At 47.2% G+C, this 14,208-nt stretch overlaps 1 protein-coding gene across 2 annotated transcripts in view; it reads left to right on the top strand.

Moving 5' to 3' along the window:
• The window catches only part of KAT5 (lysine acetyltransferase 5), an 804,909-nt gene that overhangs the window by 349,310 nt on the left and 441,391 nt on the right, over window positions 1-14,208 (top strand). For both annotated transcript variants that reach the window (XM_069644821.1, XM_069644820.1), the window contains one exon: window positions 13,592-13,672. In XM_069644821.1, coding sequence (XP_069500922.1) covers window positions 13,592-13,672 — 81 coding nt within the window. The remainder of the gene's footprint in view (window positions 1-13,591; window positions 13,673-14,208) is intronic.

Here is a 14,208-nt window from a genome sequence, read left to right as displayed (position 1 = left end):
TGCTGTGTGACCCACATCACAAAAATACATGAGGCCCTATGGAGTAAGAGACCCCATAGCCCATTCAACACAAGGTTTAACCAAGAAAACACACTTCAACATGTCCAAGAGTGAGGGTAAAAGAGTCTCACTCTTGGCAGGAGAAAAAAATTAAACCCCAGAAATCCAGCAAAGCTGCTGGGGGACTCACTAGGTAGGGAAATTCAGCCTAACCAGAGAATTCTCCCTAACACTCGCCCCCCCCAGACTAAGGGACAGGAGGATTTAATCCACTCCTGGATGAACCTCATACCTCTAGTCGATGATATACATCCTAGAGAGTCCATCAGCATTTTGATGGTGACACCCTGACCTGTGCTCAATGGTGAAATCAAACCCTTGCAGGCAGATTGACCATCTCAATAGTTTTGGATTTTCCCCTTTCATTTGCATTAACCATCTCAAGGGTTGGTGGTCAGTCTGAATAACAAAAGTAGAACCATACAAGTATGGCCTAAACTTCTTCAGTGCCCACACAATAGCAAAGCATTCTCTTTCGATAGTTGCCCACCTTGTCTCAGGATCCTTCAGTTTCCTACTGATGAAGCAAATGGGGTGCTCCCTACCCTTCTCATCCAGTTGGCTTAGAACTGCACCTATACCTACATTGGAAGCATCAGTTTGTACAATGAAAGGTTGGTGGTAGTCAGGAGCTCTCAATACTGGAGCCTGGCAAAGAGCTCTCTTCAGTTTTTCAAAGGCCTGATTGCACTCCTCATTCCATTTTACCTTCTTAGGGAATTTGGGAGAGGAGATTACATTCAGTGGAGAAGCTATGGTCCCATAGTTCTCAATGAAATTCCTGTAATACCCAGTGAGGCCTAGAAAAGCTCTCACTTGGGTTTGAGTAGTTGGTGTTGTCCAATTTTGCACAGCTTCAATCTTGCTGGGCAAAGGCCTTATTTCTCCACCTCCTACCTCATGTCCAAGGTAGACCACTTTACTTTGACCAATCTGGCACTTACTGGCTTTGATTGTCAAATGGGCCTGTTTCAGAGCCTGCAACACATGTCCTAGGTGGTTCACATGTTCTTCCCAGGAGTGGCTGAAGACTGCAATGTCATCCAAGTATGCCATGCAGAAATCTTCCATCCCAGCCAGAACCTGGTTCACCATCCTTTGGAATGTGGCAGGTGCATTTTTTAGTCCAAAAGGCATGACCTTAAACTGGTACAAGCCAACTGGGGTCGAAAATGCAGTTTTCTCCTTGGCATGGTCTGTCAGGGCTATTTGCCAATAGCCTGACGTCAGGTCAAATGTGCTGAGGTACTTGGCTGCACCAAGTTTATCCACCAACTCATCTGTCCTGGGCAAAGGGTGGGCATCAGTCTTGGTGACTGCATTTAGAGCTCTATAGTCCACACAGAATCTCAAGTCTTTGGATCCTGCCTTTGGTACTAACACAACTGGGCTAGACCATGGACTAGTAGAGGGCTCTATTACCCCGAGATCAAGCATCTTCTTGACCTCTCCTTTGATGTGGGCTCTGATATGTTCCGACATTCTGTATCCTCTGCTTTTGACTGGCAGACAGTCACCAGTGAGTATCTCATGCTGGCCCCAAGGGGTCAAGCCTGGTGACAGTGAGAACAGGGAGGCAAACTGATTTAACATAGATTTGCACTCCTCTTGTTGCTCAGGTGTCAGGTCTGAAGAGAGATTGACTCCTTCAACTTTTTCATCTAAAGGTACACCTCTGAGGAGATCAGGGAGAGATTCACTCTCTTCCTCCTCTGCAGCTGAAGCTAGGAGCAAGGCTCCTACATCAGGTCTGGAGATGTAGGCTTTTAGTCGGTTGGTGTGGAAGACTCTAGGAGCTTCCCTGGGTCTGCCCAGATCCACCAGATAGTTGACCTCTCCAAGTTTTCCCACAACCTTGAAGGGTCCCATCCATTTGTCTTGCAAGGCCCTCTGCCTTGTTGGGAGCATAACTAGAACTAGCTGGTCTTGAGTAAACTCAACCATGTTAGCCTTCTGGTCGTGCCAATGTTTGACCAGGGCTTGACCAGCTTTCAAGTTGTCACTTGCTTCTGCCATCATGTGTGACATTCTCCTCCGGAGACCTATCACATAGTCAGTCACTCTGACTGGCTTGAGGGGAGGAGCACCTTCCAACCCCTCCTTAATCAGGGCCAATGGACCTCTGACTGGATGGCCATAGAGAAGCTCAAAGGGAGAATAACCTACTCCCTCCTGAGGGACTTCTCTATAAGCAAAGAGAAGGCATGGCAGTAGAAGGTCCCACTTTTTCTTAAGGGGTTCTTCTAAAGCACCTATCATGCTCTTCATGGTTCTGTTAAACCTTTCAACCAACCCGTTTGTCTGAGGGTGGTAGGCGGTTGAGAACTTGTAGGTAACTCCACAGGTTTTCCACATGGCCTTCATGTAGTGGGACATAAAGTTTGACCCCCTGTCAGAGATTACCTCCTTAGGAAACCCAACCCTGGTAAAAATACCAAGGAGGGCCTTAGCCACAGCCGGAGCTGTAACAGTCCTCATAGGAATGGCCTCAGGGTATCTAGTAGCATGGTCTACTACAACAAGGATAAACCTGTTGCCTGAGGAGGTTGGAGGATCAAGGGGACCAACAATGTCAATCCCTACCCTCTCAAATGGGACTCCCACAACTGGGAGAGGCACTAAAGGTGCCACATTCTTGGAACCAACCTTACCAGAAGTCTGGCAGGTATGGCAGCTCTTACAATATCTATCTACTTCAGCCCCCATCTTTGGCCAATAAAAGTAGAGTGAGAGCCTTTCCTTGGTCTTCTTGAAACTCAAGTGGCCAGCCAAAGGTATCTCATGGGCTAGTTGTAAGAACTGTTGTCTGTTTTCTTGTGGGACTACAAGGCGTTTGTAGTCTCCAGGTTCAGACTCAGTGGGTTCACTGTAGAAGAGGCCATCTTCCCAGTGCAACCTATACTTCCCAGGCTCTTGCCCATCAGCTTGAGAAGCTGCCTGGTGGCGGAGACCCTCCAGAGTTGGACATTCTCTTTGCCCCTTACGAAAAGCTGCCCTGCTAGGCCCACCTTCTGCCAGTAAAGACTGCAGCTCAGGATGGTCCTCAGGGTCCAAATCTCCAATAAGGTTGGGGCCTCCTTCTAGCTCTTCCTCAGAGTCTAGCTCAACCACACAGGGTTGTACCTCTCTCTCAGCCTCAGCTGGAGGGGGAGTTACAGGTGTAACTTTGGACAACCTAGGGGAAGTCCTTGTTGGAGGCACTGGAGTGCTTGCTGCTGGCTTTTTCCTAGGAGTCTTGGGTTGCCCCTTTGCTCCTGATCTGGTAGTTACTGCAGTAAGTTGCTCCAGTGGTAGAGGAGTGATTTCTGTCATCATCTCCTGAGATAACCCTCTCAGGGTTTTCTCCCTTGCAGGTTTTGTGAGTTCCTGAAACCTTTTGCTAGGAGGTCTGGGGGTATGAGATACAACTCCAAGAGCTTTGAGGTCATTACCCAACAGAACCCTACCTGGCACTTCACATTGTACACTGACAGGTATTTTTACAGCCATATCATTACATTGGATGAGAACTGGTAACTGGGGACACATCTGCACAGGTCCACCAGCTAACTTGGTGAGGCATTTGGGTGCCTTAGCAACATCCTCTGCCTTGAAAAATGATTCATCCACCACAGTTATGCTGGCTCCAGTGTCCCTAATGGCAGGAGTCTCCTGACCATTCACCTGGACACTGTCCTTATAATACTCTTTAGTATTATCTGGGATAGAGTTATAGACATCTAAATTCTGTTGCTCCCACAACCCCAGAGAGACTAAAGAAACACTAGCTGAGACTCCAGTGGGTTCATCAGCTAGTAATAGAAAGTTTCCACTTGCCATATGTACTTCCTCTTCTGGAGCGAAGGCTAAGGAGGCAAGCTGGACCCCTGAAGGTTTACCCTTACATCTGGGATCTCCTTTCACATGGTCAGTAGCCTTACAAACAAAGCATGAGCCAAAGGCTCGCTGGAATGGAGGCTTGTTCTGACCTCCTTCTGGTCTGGGACCAGAAGGTACACTAGCCTGATTTGGTTTCCCTTGTGGCTTACCCTTATAGTTTTGTTTGGGGCCCTCTTTGGAATTTGTAGTATTAGAATTCTCTTTGGAGTCCTTCTTAGACTGTTTTTCCCCATCCTTCTTCTGAGTTACCCCAGAATCCTTGTGAGTGGCCCTGTTGGCAACCCACAAGTCAGCAGCCTTAGCTAGCTTCCGGGAATCTAATTCCCTGGAATCAGCCAAGTGTTGTCTGAGCTCAGGAGAGCAGGCATCATAAATAGTCTCCAACATAAACAAATTCTTCATACCTTCATAAGTGTTCACCTTGTAACCCTTAATCCATCCCTCTAAGTTTTTCAAACATTCATTCACCCAGGTAGCCCAAGGGGTACCATCATGCTTTTTGAGGCTCCTAAACCTCTTAAGATACTGGGAAGGGGTCTTCCCAAACCTAGCTATCAAAGCTAGTTTCACACATTCATAGTCCTTCCTATCCTCCTCCCCCATCTCCATTACCACATCAGTTGCAACAGGGGGAAGCCTAGAGAACAACCAGGTGAGTAAGTCATTTCCTGTGATGTTCTGGAGCCCATGATTATATTCAAACAGAGACAACCAATCCAACACATCCAACTTAGGCTCATACATACCAACCAATTCTTTAGGCATCCGGGGTCTTTTAGGACTGGAACTTCTAGAGGAGCCAGAGAGAGAAACATTCTCAACAGATAATTTCTTCATTTCTAAGTCATACTTGAGCTCCATTTCCCTTAGCCTTAGTTCTTTGTCAGTTTGAGCATTAAGTTTCTTATACTCCAATTCTAGCTTCATTTTCTCCAGTTCAAAGTACTGAGGACTAAATGTGGGACCTGGTAAAGGTCCAGTAGGCACAGCAGGTAGAGCAGGCAGAGGCCTAGGGGGGACAGTTACAACAGCCTCACCCTCCTCTTCTGACTCTTCCTCAGAAACATCAACATTTTGCTCCATGTTAACTTCAATACTGTCATCTACAGTTGCTGGAGTGGTAGGCTCCTCTGAACCATCACCCAGACTTTGGTTAGCTAACAATCTTTCAATCAGCTCCATTTTCTTGCCCTTAGTCAGGAGATCCTTATGTTTACAGAGCACTCTTAAACAATCAGCAGTTTTGGCTGCAAGGGACTCTTGACTATAGCTTTCTATAACTGACATGTTAGAGGTTTTACTTTTTCAGTGCTAAGCTTTGTGGTTAGTTGCACTAAGGTATCTAAAGCACAATAAAATGTATACTCAATACAAATCCCACCGCTGTACACCAGTGTTAGGCAGAAACCTGTGCAGTTCCCTTGGGGAACACTGCAAAAGATTTAAGACTACAGGTAGAGCAGTAAACCCCTTTGGTAGCAGTCCGTACCACCCAGATTTACCTGGTAGCTGTGGCTGAGCAGTCAGACTTCTCTCAAGAAGAGTTAGGCAGTATGTAAAGTATACACAATATGTACCAAAACACAATAGCACAAGCAAACACTGACCAGAGCTTGGTTTCAAAAGTATATAGTTATTTATTTAAAATACACATAAGTTAAAAACACTCTAGCAAAAATATAGTAAAAGCACTTCAACACAGTTATACTGAAAGTAAATTCAATCCTTTCTCCTATCTAGACAACTCTAGGTTAACACCACTTAATTAAAACAGAGGTGAGTGCTTAACGTTAGATGACACTCTAGTAGTTTCCAAGAAAGGGAGAGAAAAAGCAGAAATAGGTTAGACACACCACTCTAAGGTCCAGAACACTTGCAATAGGCTTAAAGAAGAATAAAGTCACAGGTGAGCAAAAGTCACTAGGCAGGGCCCACTCTTAGAGTAGCCGGAGCGAAAATGTGCCCAAGATCACACTGTTAGTTAGAGATTCAAAGTCTTGCAAAGAGTCAAAAAGAGTTTAGAGTGGCTCAGAAAGTTTAGCCAAAGTGTCCCAGGCACTCCCAGGTTCGAAAGCCGGGGACTAAATCTACCCCGTACAGTCGGTAGCAAGGGAAGCCAGGCGGAACACAGTACCTTAAGCGGAAAGGATCCTCCAGCGGGGGCAGTTGTTCCAGGCAGCGACAGCAAGGCTCGACGTCGGTCAGGGGAGAAGAATATCTCGCTGAAGAGCAGAAGAGAAAGGTCGTAGCACTGCCCGGGAAGAAACCAGCCGCGGAGTCCTCCGGTTCAAGGGTTGGTACCGACTTTCGCGGTATGGGGGTAAAGTGTGGTATTCCGGATGCCGGGGTGCTTGGCACAGGCAAGGCGGCCACGAGATACCTCAAAAGGACGGAAAGAAGGCGAAAACTGGTTGTCCCCACCAGTCAAGGGAAGGAGCCACTCCGTTAAGAGTTCTCCTCGGTCGTCGGGAAAAAGTGGTGAGACGGTTCAGCAGGGCTCCACCGGGTGGTGTCGTCGAAGCAGGTCGGCTCAGCTCTTCCCTCGTCGGATTCTTGGTCCTGTGGCGACTTCTGAAGTCCCAGTCCCCAAAGCCCTGCTTTTATGCAGCAAACCCCCATTCACCCAGCCTAGCTGTCACTCAAACATGCTAAGTGGTGAGCCGGGCGGCTCACCACTTGGGCCAATCAGGACGGAGTGCGACTTGAGTTACCAAGGTAACTCAGTCCAGGGTGCCTAAATCCCCCTCCACCCCTCCTAAGTACCCCAGACAGAGTGGCACCACTTTGGAGGGCTTCTGTGGAGAAGCCCGCCAAAAGTGGAACAAAGGGCTCCACTTTGGGTCAGAGTTACAGAGGCGAACACCAACGCCATTTTAGAATCAAGTTTTGGCAAAAAGTCCCAACCGGAGTTATAAAAATAAATATATAAACCGGCGGTATGTTTAAGGCTACCGTAAATAAATAATTAAATGTGTTAGCCTAAAACAATGGGAAATCCCATAGGGAAATATTCGCGGTCGAATATAAAAAGTAGTTTCCACTGCCACCAGCCAAAACTCGATCAGGGGGGACGGAGACGTGCCCCCTCGACTAACAGACCCTGGGGCAATCGAATTGCCCCAGCCAGTACGTCCACAATATGATGGTTTGTACTGGTTCTGTTCAGGATTCAAGACTAGCAAAGTCTTTGGTGACTTTACATGCCCTGGGAGACAGTAGTCAGTCCCAGGGTATGGAGTCTATGTTGGGGAGTCCCTAGGACACCCCTGGGTCACGGCACAGAGGGTGCTGTGTGACCCACATCACAAAAATACATGAGGCCCTATGGAGTAAGAGACCCCATAGCCCATTCAACACAAGGTTTAACCAAGAAAACACACTTCAACATGTCCAAGAGTGAGGGTAAAAGAGTCTCACTCTTGGCAGGAGAAAAAAATTAAACCCCAGAAATCCAGCAAAGCTGCTGGGGGACTCACTAGGTAGGGAAATTCAGCCTAACCAGAGAATTCTCCCTAACACCTATCCATCTCAAACACAGGAAATACCTGAGGTTCGCAATTGGCAACTCTCACTATCAATTTCGAGTGCTGCCATTTGGGCTGACCTCCGCCCCGAGGGTCTTCACCAAGTTAATGTCGGTAGTGGCTGCAAGTCTAAGGAGGGAAGGGATTCACGTCTACCCCTACCTGGACGATTGGTTGATCAGGGCTGTTTCTCCGGAACAAGCTCAGTTCCAGCTAAATCACGTGTGCCACTTCCTTCACAGACTGGGCTTCTCCCTCAATTTAAAGAAGTCACAAATGATACCATCGCAGAGACTCCAGTTCATAGGAGCGATCCTGGACACTTCCCTGGGAAAAGCCTTGCCACCAGAGGTGAGGGCTCAAGATATTCTACAGATGGTTACCAAGTTCCAACATGCCCAACGTCTCCCAGCCTTCGACCTTTTGAGGTTGCTAGGCCTCATGGCATCCTGCATTTTCCTAGTGCCAGAGGCTCGCCTGAGAATGAGATCCCTCCAGTGGGCACTGAGGACTCAGTGGTCACAATTCTCAGGGAGAATGACAGTCGAGACCTTCAGTGGTGGGCCTGTCTCGAGAACATTCTGAAAGGAGAACAGTTTTGGCAACCCTGGCCAGAGATAACAGTAGTCACGGATGCCTCACTCACGGGGTGGGGAGCCCACGCCAACGACTTGACCATCAGCGGTCATTGGTCTCCATCGGAGTCCAGACTACACATCAACCTGTTAGAGCTGAGAGCCATCAGACTTGCGCTGAAGGCGTTCCTGCCAGCTGTACAAGGGAAGAACGTCCTGATAATGACGGACAACACGGTGGCCATGCATTACCTCAACAAAAGAGGAGGCGTAGGATCACTACTCCTGTGCAGAGAGGCGATGCAGCTCTGGTTTTGGGCAATCCAAGAAGGAATCTCTCTATCGGCAGTTCACCTTGCCGGAGAGAAGAACTTGACAGCGGACGCTCTGAGCAGGCAGAACAGTCTCCCATGAGTGGGAGCTAGCTCAGGAAGTCCTTCAAGAGATCTTCGTCCTTTGGGGAACCCCTCAGGTAGATCTGTTCGCCACCAGCCTAAACAGGAAATGCGACCTGTTCTGCTCAAGGGAATTTCCCCCGAGAGGAGCTCTGGGAGACGCGTTCATAGTGGACTGGGAGTTTCCGCTTCTGTACGCGTTCCCACCGGTCCCTGTCATTCCTCAAATGATCAGGAGGTTGAGAAGATTCCGGCGAACCATGATCCTAATTGCCCCGGATTGGGCCAGGAGAACGTGGTACCCGGACCTTCTAGACTTGTCCATCTGCCCTCCAATTCGACTTCCACTCAGAGAGAACCTACTCTCACAGAAGGGAGGTCAGGTTCTCCATCCAGACATCAAAACCCTCAACCTTCACGCTTGGCTTCTGAAAGGCTTAGGTACAAGGATTGGGACCTCCCTGATGCTGTTATGGAGGTGTTGCTTTCGCCAAGGAGGCCAGCAACAAAGTCTTTATACCGCTGCCGTTGCAACAGATTTTGCAGCTGGTGTAGAGAACAGAATATCGACCCTTTTTCATGTGGTACACCAATGGTTTTGTCCTTCCTACTATATTTGGCAAATTCAGGCCTTCAAGTTGGCACCATTAAGGGCTATCTCGCAGCGCTATCCATCTTTAAGCGTACTGCGGAAGAACCATCCTATTTCAAATTACCCTTGGTAATACAGTTTCTAAAGGGGTTAACCAATGTTTATCCCCCAAGACCATTCCAAGTTCCCCTATGGGATTTAAACTTAGTACTAACTTTCCTGATGGGTACACCTTTCGAACCTCTCCATTCTTGTTCGTTAAGATTCCTTACCCTTAAAACTGTTTTATTAATAGAACTTACATCTGCTAGAAGGGTGAGCGAATTACAAGCTCTTTCTTGTAAACCCCCTCACACAATATTTCACAAAGACAAAGTTGTCCTGCAAGTGAAGCCTAATATCCTCCCAAAGGTGGTTTCTGAATTCCATATCACTCAGAAGATTACCCTACCATCTTTCTATCCTCCTCCTCACCCGGGGAAAGAGGAAGAGAGGTTACACAGGCTAGACCTTAGGAGGGCTTTAAGTTTTTACATCAGTAGACTAGCCAGGATAAGACAGGCAGACCAGCTGTTTGTAGGTTACGCAGGTCACAAGCTGGGGTTACCAATAACTAAGCAGACCATTTCCAGATGGATCATTCTAGCCATTCTGGAATGTTATAAACTGGCAGGGAAAGAGCCCCCTCAAAACCTTAGGGCTCATTCGACCAGAGGTATTGCAGCTTCATCGGCCCTCAAAAGAGGCGTGCCGGTTAAAGACATATGTGCGGCCGCTACATGGTCGTCTGTCCATACCTTTACACGTTTTTACAATTTGGATTCCTCCTCCAGTCAAGAGACTAGGTTTGGAAGGGCTGTACTGCATTCTATTCATCAATAGAAGACAGTGTGAAGTCAGTACTCCCTCCTCCGATAATAGAATACTGCTATGGGAGCCTATCTAAGATGAGGAATACGTCAGAGGACACAATCCCTTCGAAGAACAAGTTACTTCTTACCTTGTAACGTTCTTTCAACGGGATGTTCCTCCGACGTATTCCTCATCGACCCTCCCATCCATCCCCGCAGTTCTACTTCCCTTGTTGTTGCAGCTTACGCTCCTTCAAGGTGATTAGTTAGTCCAGAAAGTATTATTGTGGGCTACAAAACGGAACTGAGCAACGGACGCTGCGCGCGGCCTTTATAGGCAGGATGACGTCGACGTCGATACGGCGGCTGTCGAGGGACATCGACTTGGAGGTCGTCGACGCGCAGCGCCCTCCTAGAGAGAAAAAATTTTCCGAGGCCAGCAGAGCTGGAAGGAGATATCTAAGATGAGGAGTACGTCGGAGGAACATCCCGTCGAAAGAACGTTACAAGGTAAGAAGTAACTTTTTCATTGGTCACACACTCCATTCATCCAGGTCCCACCCACAGGGTGTACCCACAACATACAGTCAATGGGAAGGCTCCAGCCAGTCTGGCCTGGACTTCACAACAACACCATATGTGGAAATTCCACCCAACAGCCAGTCAGGGGGAAGGTATAGGGTCAGGGCTTCCCAGGACTTTGGGAAAACAAGGTAACCGGCAAAAGAAAGCAAGATGGAATCAACTGATTCCAAGGCAGGGCCTGGGTATCCCAAAATGGAGGATACTCAGAGCACCTGTCAAATTCAGCATGGAGCTGCCACCAGCCCATACCCTGCGCTGTGGGCCACACACAGGTGCCCAAAAACATACACTAGCGGCACAGGGTTGTACCCCCACCCATGGGTACCATAAGGGTATCCCATGGGTCTGTACACCAAACCAAAAATAGGAAGAGCTGCACTGCCAGGTGTCCCACATGGACTCGTGGGCAGAAAACAATACAGAACACAAATGAAAAAGGACTACAGGGCAAGGACAGGGAGGACCTGTCCCTCCAATGCATTTCCAGCATCACAGTACCCCTAAAATCTGTTCCACACAGTCCCTCTGCTTCAAGACATAGTGTTTATAGGAGCAGGCAGTGCGATCATCCCTGGAGCAACTGCAAGTCATAGCGTCAACCCTTTGCCACGCCTCGGAACATTGGCACAATTACAAGCATTTTTCTGTGGAATGTCTACATTGGGAGAAATTCAAGAGTGGTACAATTTTGTGAATTACATCCTGTAGACTTGCATCATTGCTTCCTTAAGGGAGCATTACTTCTCTGTTGCCATCTCATGCATAGCATCCCCTTTTCTGAAATAATTCTATAAACCAATAATTTGCATATTTAAATTCCAGAGCTTATGCCTAGGAATACCAATTATAGGGGAGTGGAAGGAGGAAATTGGTACACAGGTGGTATTCTTTTGGCAATTCACATTTATTAGTTTGAGAAAATAAAGAGAAACCCCTAACTTCTAAGAGGGGTTCCATGCCTCAACCAAAAACACTAAGGAAACTGTCAGGGTGTCCAGGAAAATAAACGTCTACAGTCCTGTGTCAGAACCCTATTTCCTTCCCTTTCACTTTCAACTAATCTAAAGGATTGGTGAGTCTTCTTGGAACAGAAAAATGACTCCCTTCTTCTGTACAGCAGCATCTGGTTCCTGTGAAAACAAGGCACTGCTCCATGAGGGAATGACTCCCTTCCCCAGGTCACAATCCTTTCCAAGATGAAAACAAAGTTCCAAGTAAAAAGTTTCACAGCAGTCTACACATTCTTGGTTCAACTCAAAAGTTCAACGTTCCAAAGCTTCTTTATTCCTTATTCACTATGATTACTGATTTTACTGTTGGATCCCTGGAGAGTGTCCCTCCTCTCCAGGTGTTCTGCTCCTATCCCAGGGGGTATTACTCTCTTTCCTGGATCTTATTCAGACTTCCTTCTCTGTGGTGTCTATTGCACAACACCAGATGTGATGTCTTTTCAGTACTGGGGGTATGACTCCTATCCCCTGGTCTTTCTCAGGCTTTCCACAATGCTTGAGGGAATAGCTCCCTTTCCCCTGACTGTCCTCCAGCTTCTCTGTTGATCGATAGCAGACCTGGTTCACTACCCTGCCAGGTACTGCTATTGTCCATATAATTGTTGTATCTCCTTTTCTGTTCGGGCTCCGGCTGGTCCGAGGACTCCATCTCTTCCGTCCCACGCTCTCTGCGTGTTCTGCTACAACATCTCTAGCTGCTGCTTCACGCTGGCCTGGTTTTCCGACGTGGACCGCTTAGTCCCTTCTCTTCCGTCTGTCTCAGCAGCCTGCTTCTAGTCGGCAGACGGGTCCTTCTTCTTCTGACCGTTTTCAGAGGCTTCTCCTTCTCGCCTTGTGTCTCAGTTCCCTGGGTTTCCCTTTGCTGCACCGCCCACCTGCTTGCGGCTCCCCTAGGGAGGGCTGACTGACTTTCCAGTCCTCCTTCCCTTTCTATGTTCCAGTCGCTCACATATTGTCCATATTCACTAGACTGCTGGTGTTGGTTCTGCAGAGCGTTCTTCATTACTCTGTGCCTCTTCCTCATCTTGGTACTGATGTTATCACTCTGAACTGGGTTACTTGGACTCTTCTTCGTCCCAGTCCTTCTACATGACTCACATAGGTAGTCCCTACTCTTCCTCGCCCCAGTACTTTGAGGTTGGATTATCTACCTTACATAAGTACATGGAAGTGTGGGGAACTATGTTACCCTGTATAGGGTAGGAGGATGAGGGAGGGTGGGTCATATTCTGGATATGCTGTGCTCTTTCCGTATAGTCATCCCTAGCCCCATAGGGGGGGGTGTTCCTCCCCATGAGATCCACCTGCTGAGTACCGCTCCCATGGGGACTATCGGGTAGCGGCCTCACCTCCCTGGCCTCATGGGAAGGGGCTCCCCATAGATGAGAATGGACGACATCCAAGGATGCATCACAAATCTGTGATCATAAACTAGTTAAGTACTCCTCTAAAATCCTTTTGTAATAACTGCTTACCGGTTGGGCCTTCATTTCAACTGAAATGGGATTATCTACAGTTTTGCATGTTAGAAAAGTAAGTTAATTCCATCTGACATTGGTGCTTCAATTTGTTTTGATAATAGTCATAAGTGACCTGTATCCTGTCCGTCTCCTTCATCAAGAAGTGTTTCTGCTAGATGTAAATGTAGACTGCACAGCATCTGCCACTGATTGCCCACATTCAGTGTCTCCAGCTCAAATAGTTTAGCCAATCCTCCTCCCTGTAGTTAATAGTGCCCTTGGCACCTTTAAGTGCTGCAATCCTGTTGCTGAGCCAGAGGTGTTTAAGTTCATTGACTAGTGGTCTGTTAGCCTTATTCCTTTTAGTGTATACATGACGTCATGAAAAGGCTCGGGCGATGAGTCCTTTTTGGTGCCCAATAAACCTAACTTTAACAAGTATATAAGACTATTCCCTGTTGTCTGGTACATTCTCATATCCAGTGACTATCCAGGCTTTCAAAACTGTAAGGACATTGTTTGAGTTAAGTATGCTCCCCCTTCTCATCAAGTCCAAATGTTGATCTAAATTAGATGGGCTGCAGACATTTTTAAAAACTCTGCGAGTAAAGCGAACGTAAACATTTGGTTTCACTGTATATCTTCTTTTTGTTTTCATAGAATGGTGCTGCAAGAAGACCACTGGCAGTTGCAGTTCAACCTGGTAGGAAGAGAAAGGCCAACTGTTTGGGCCCAGATGAGGTAAGTTGAATGCTTCTTCATGGTTCTGTTATAGATCTGGCTAGATAGTGGTAGGAAAGAGATTTCTGATGTAAATCCAACTGCTGGTGACTACACAATCATACCTCACTAGTCTCAGAAACCACTGCCTTATAAACGAGATACATATGCAGTATTTTCTATCCTACAATCTTTAGATAACTTAGTCGGTACACCTGCCAATTGCCTGCTCTTTAGGAACTCACAAAACTTTACAGACAGGTTGCACACTACATAGCCCCTTTATCCTCCAGTCAGTAACTCCTTGCTTCAAGTCACCTACTTCTACAGTCTTGTAACTCTATTCAATGCATCCTATCATCAGATTGTCACAGTGCTTTACAGGCATGCTTATAAACTGGTTACCTTTTTAAACACAGTAGCTGTTTTCCTCAGACCTCATAGACTGGTAACACATCCTGAAGCGTCTTTATAAAAATGGGTCTCCAGCTGGAGATCTCCTTAAGGTTTACAAAATATAAATATCAATCTTGGCACCATTCAGTGTAACCTTCTAA

Source organism: Ambystoma mexicanum, chromosome 2p (assembly GCF_040938575.1).
Source record: "Ambystoma mexicanum isolate Mex_15411 chromosome 2p, UKY_AmexF1_1, whole genome shotgun sequence".
NCBI lineage: Eukaryota > Metazoa > Chordata > Amphibia > Caudata > Ambystomatidae > Ambystoma > Ambystoma mexicanum.
Note: the sequence above shows the minus strand (reverse complement) of the source record. Positions and strands in the feature narration are given on the sequence as shown.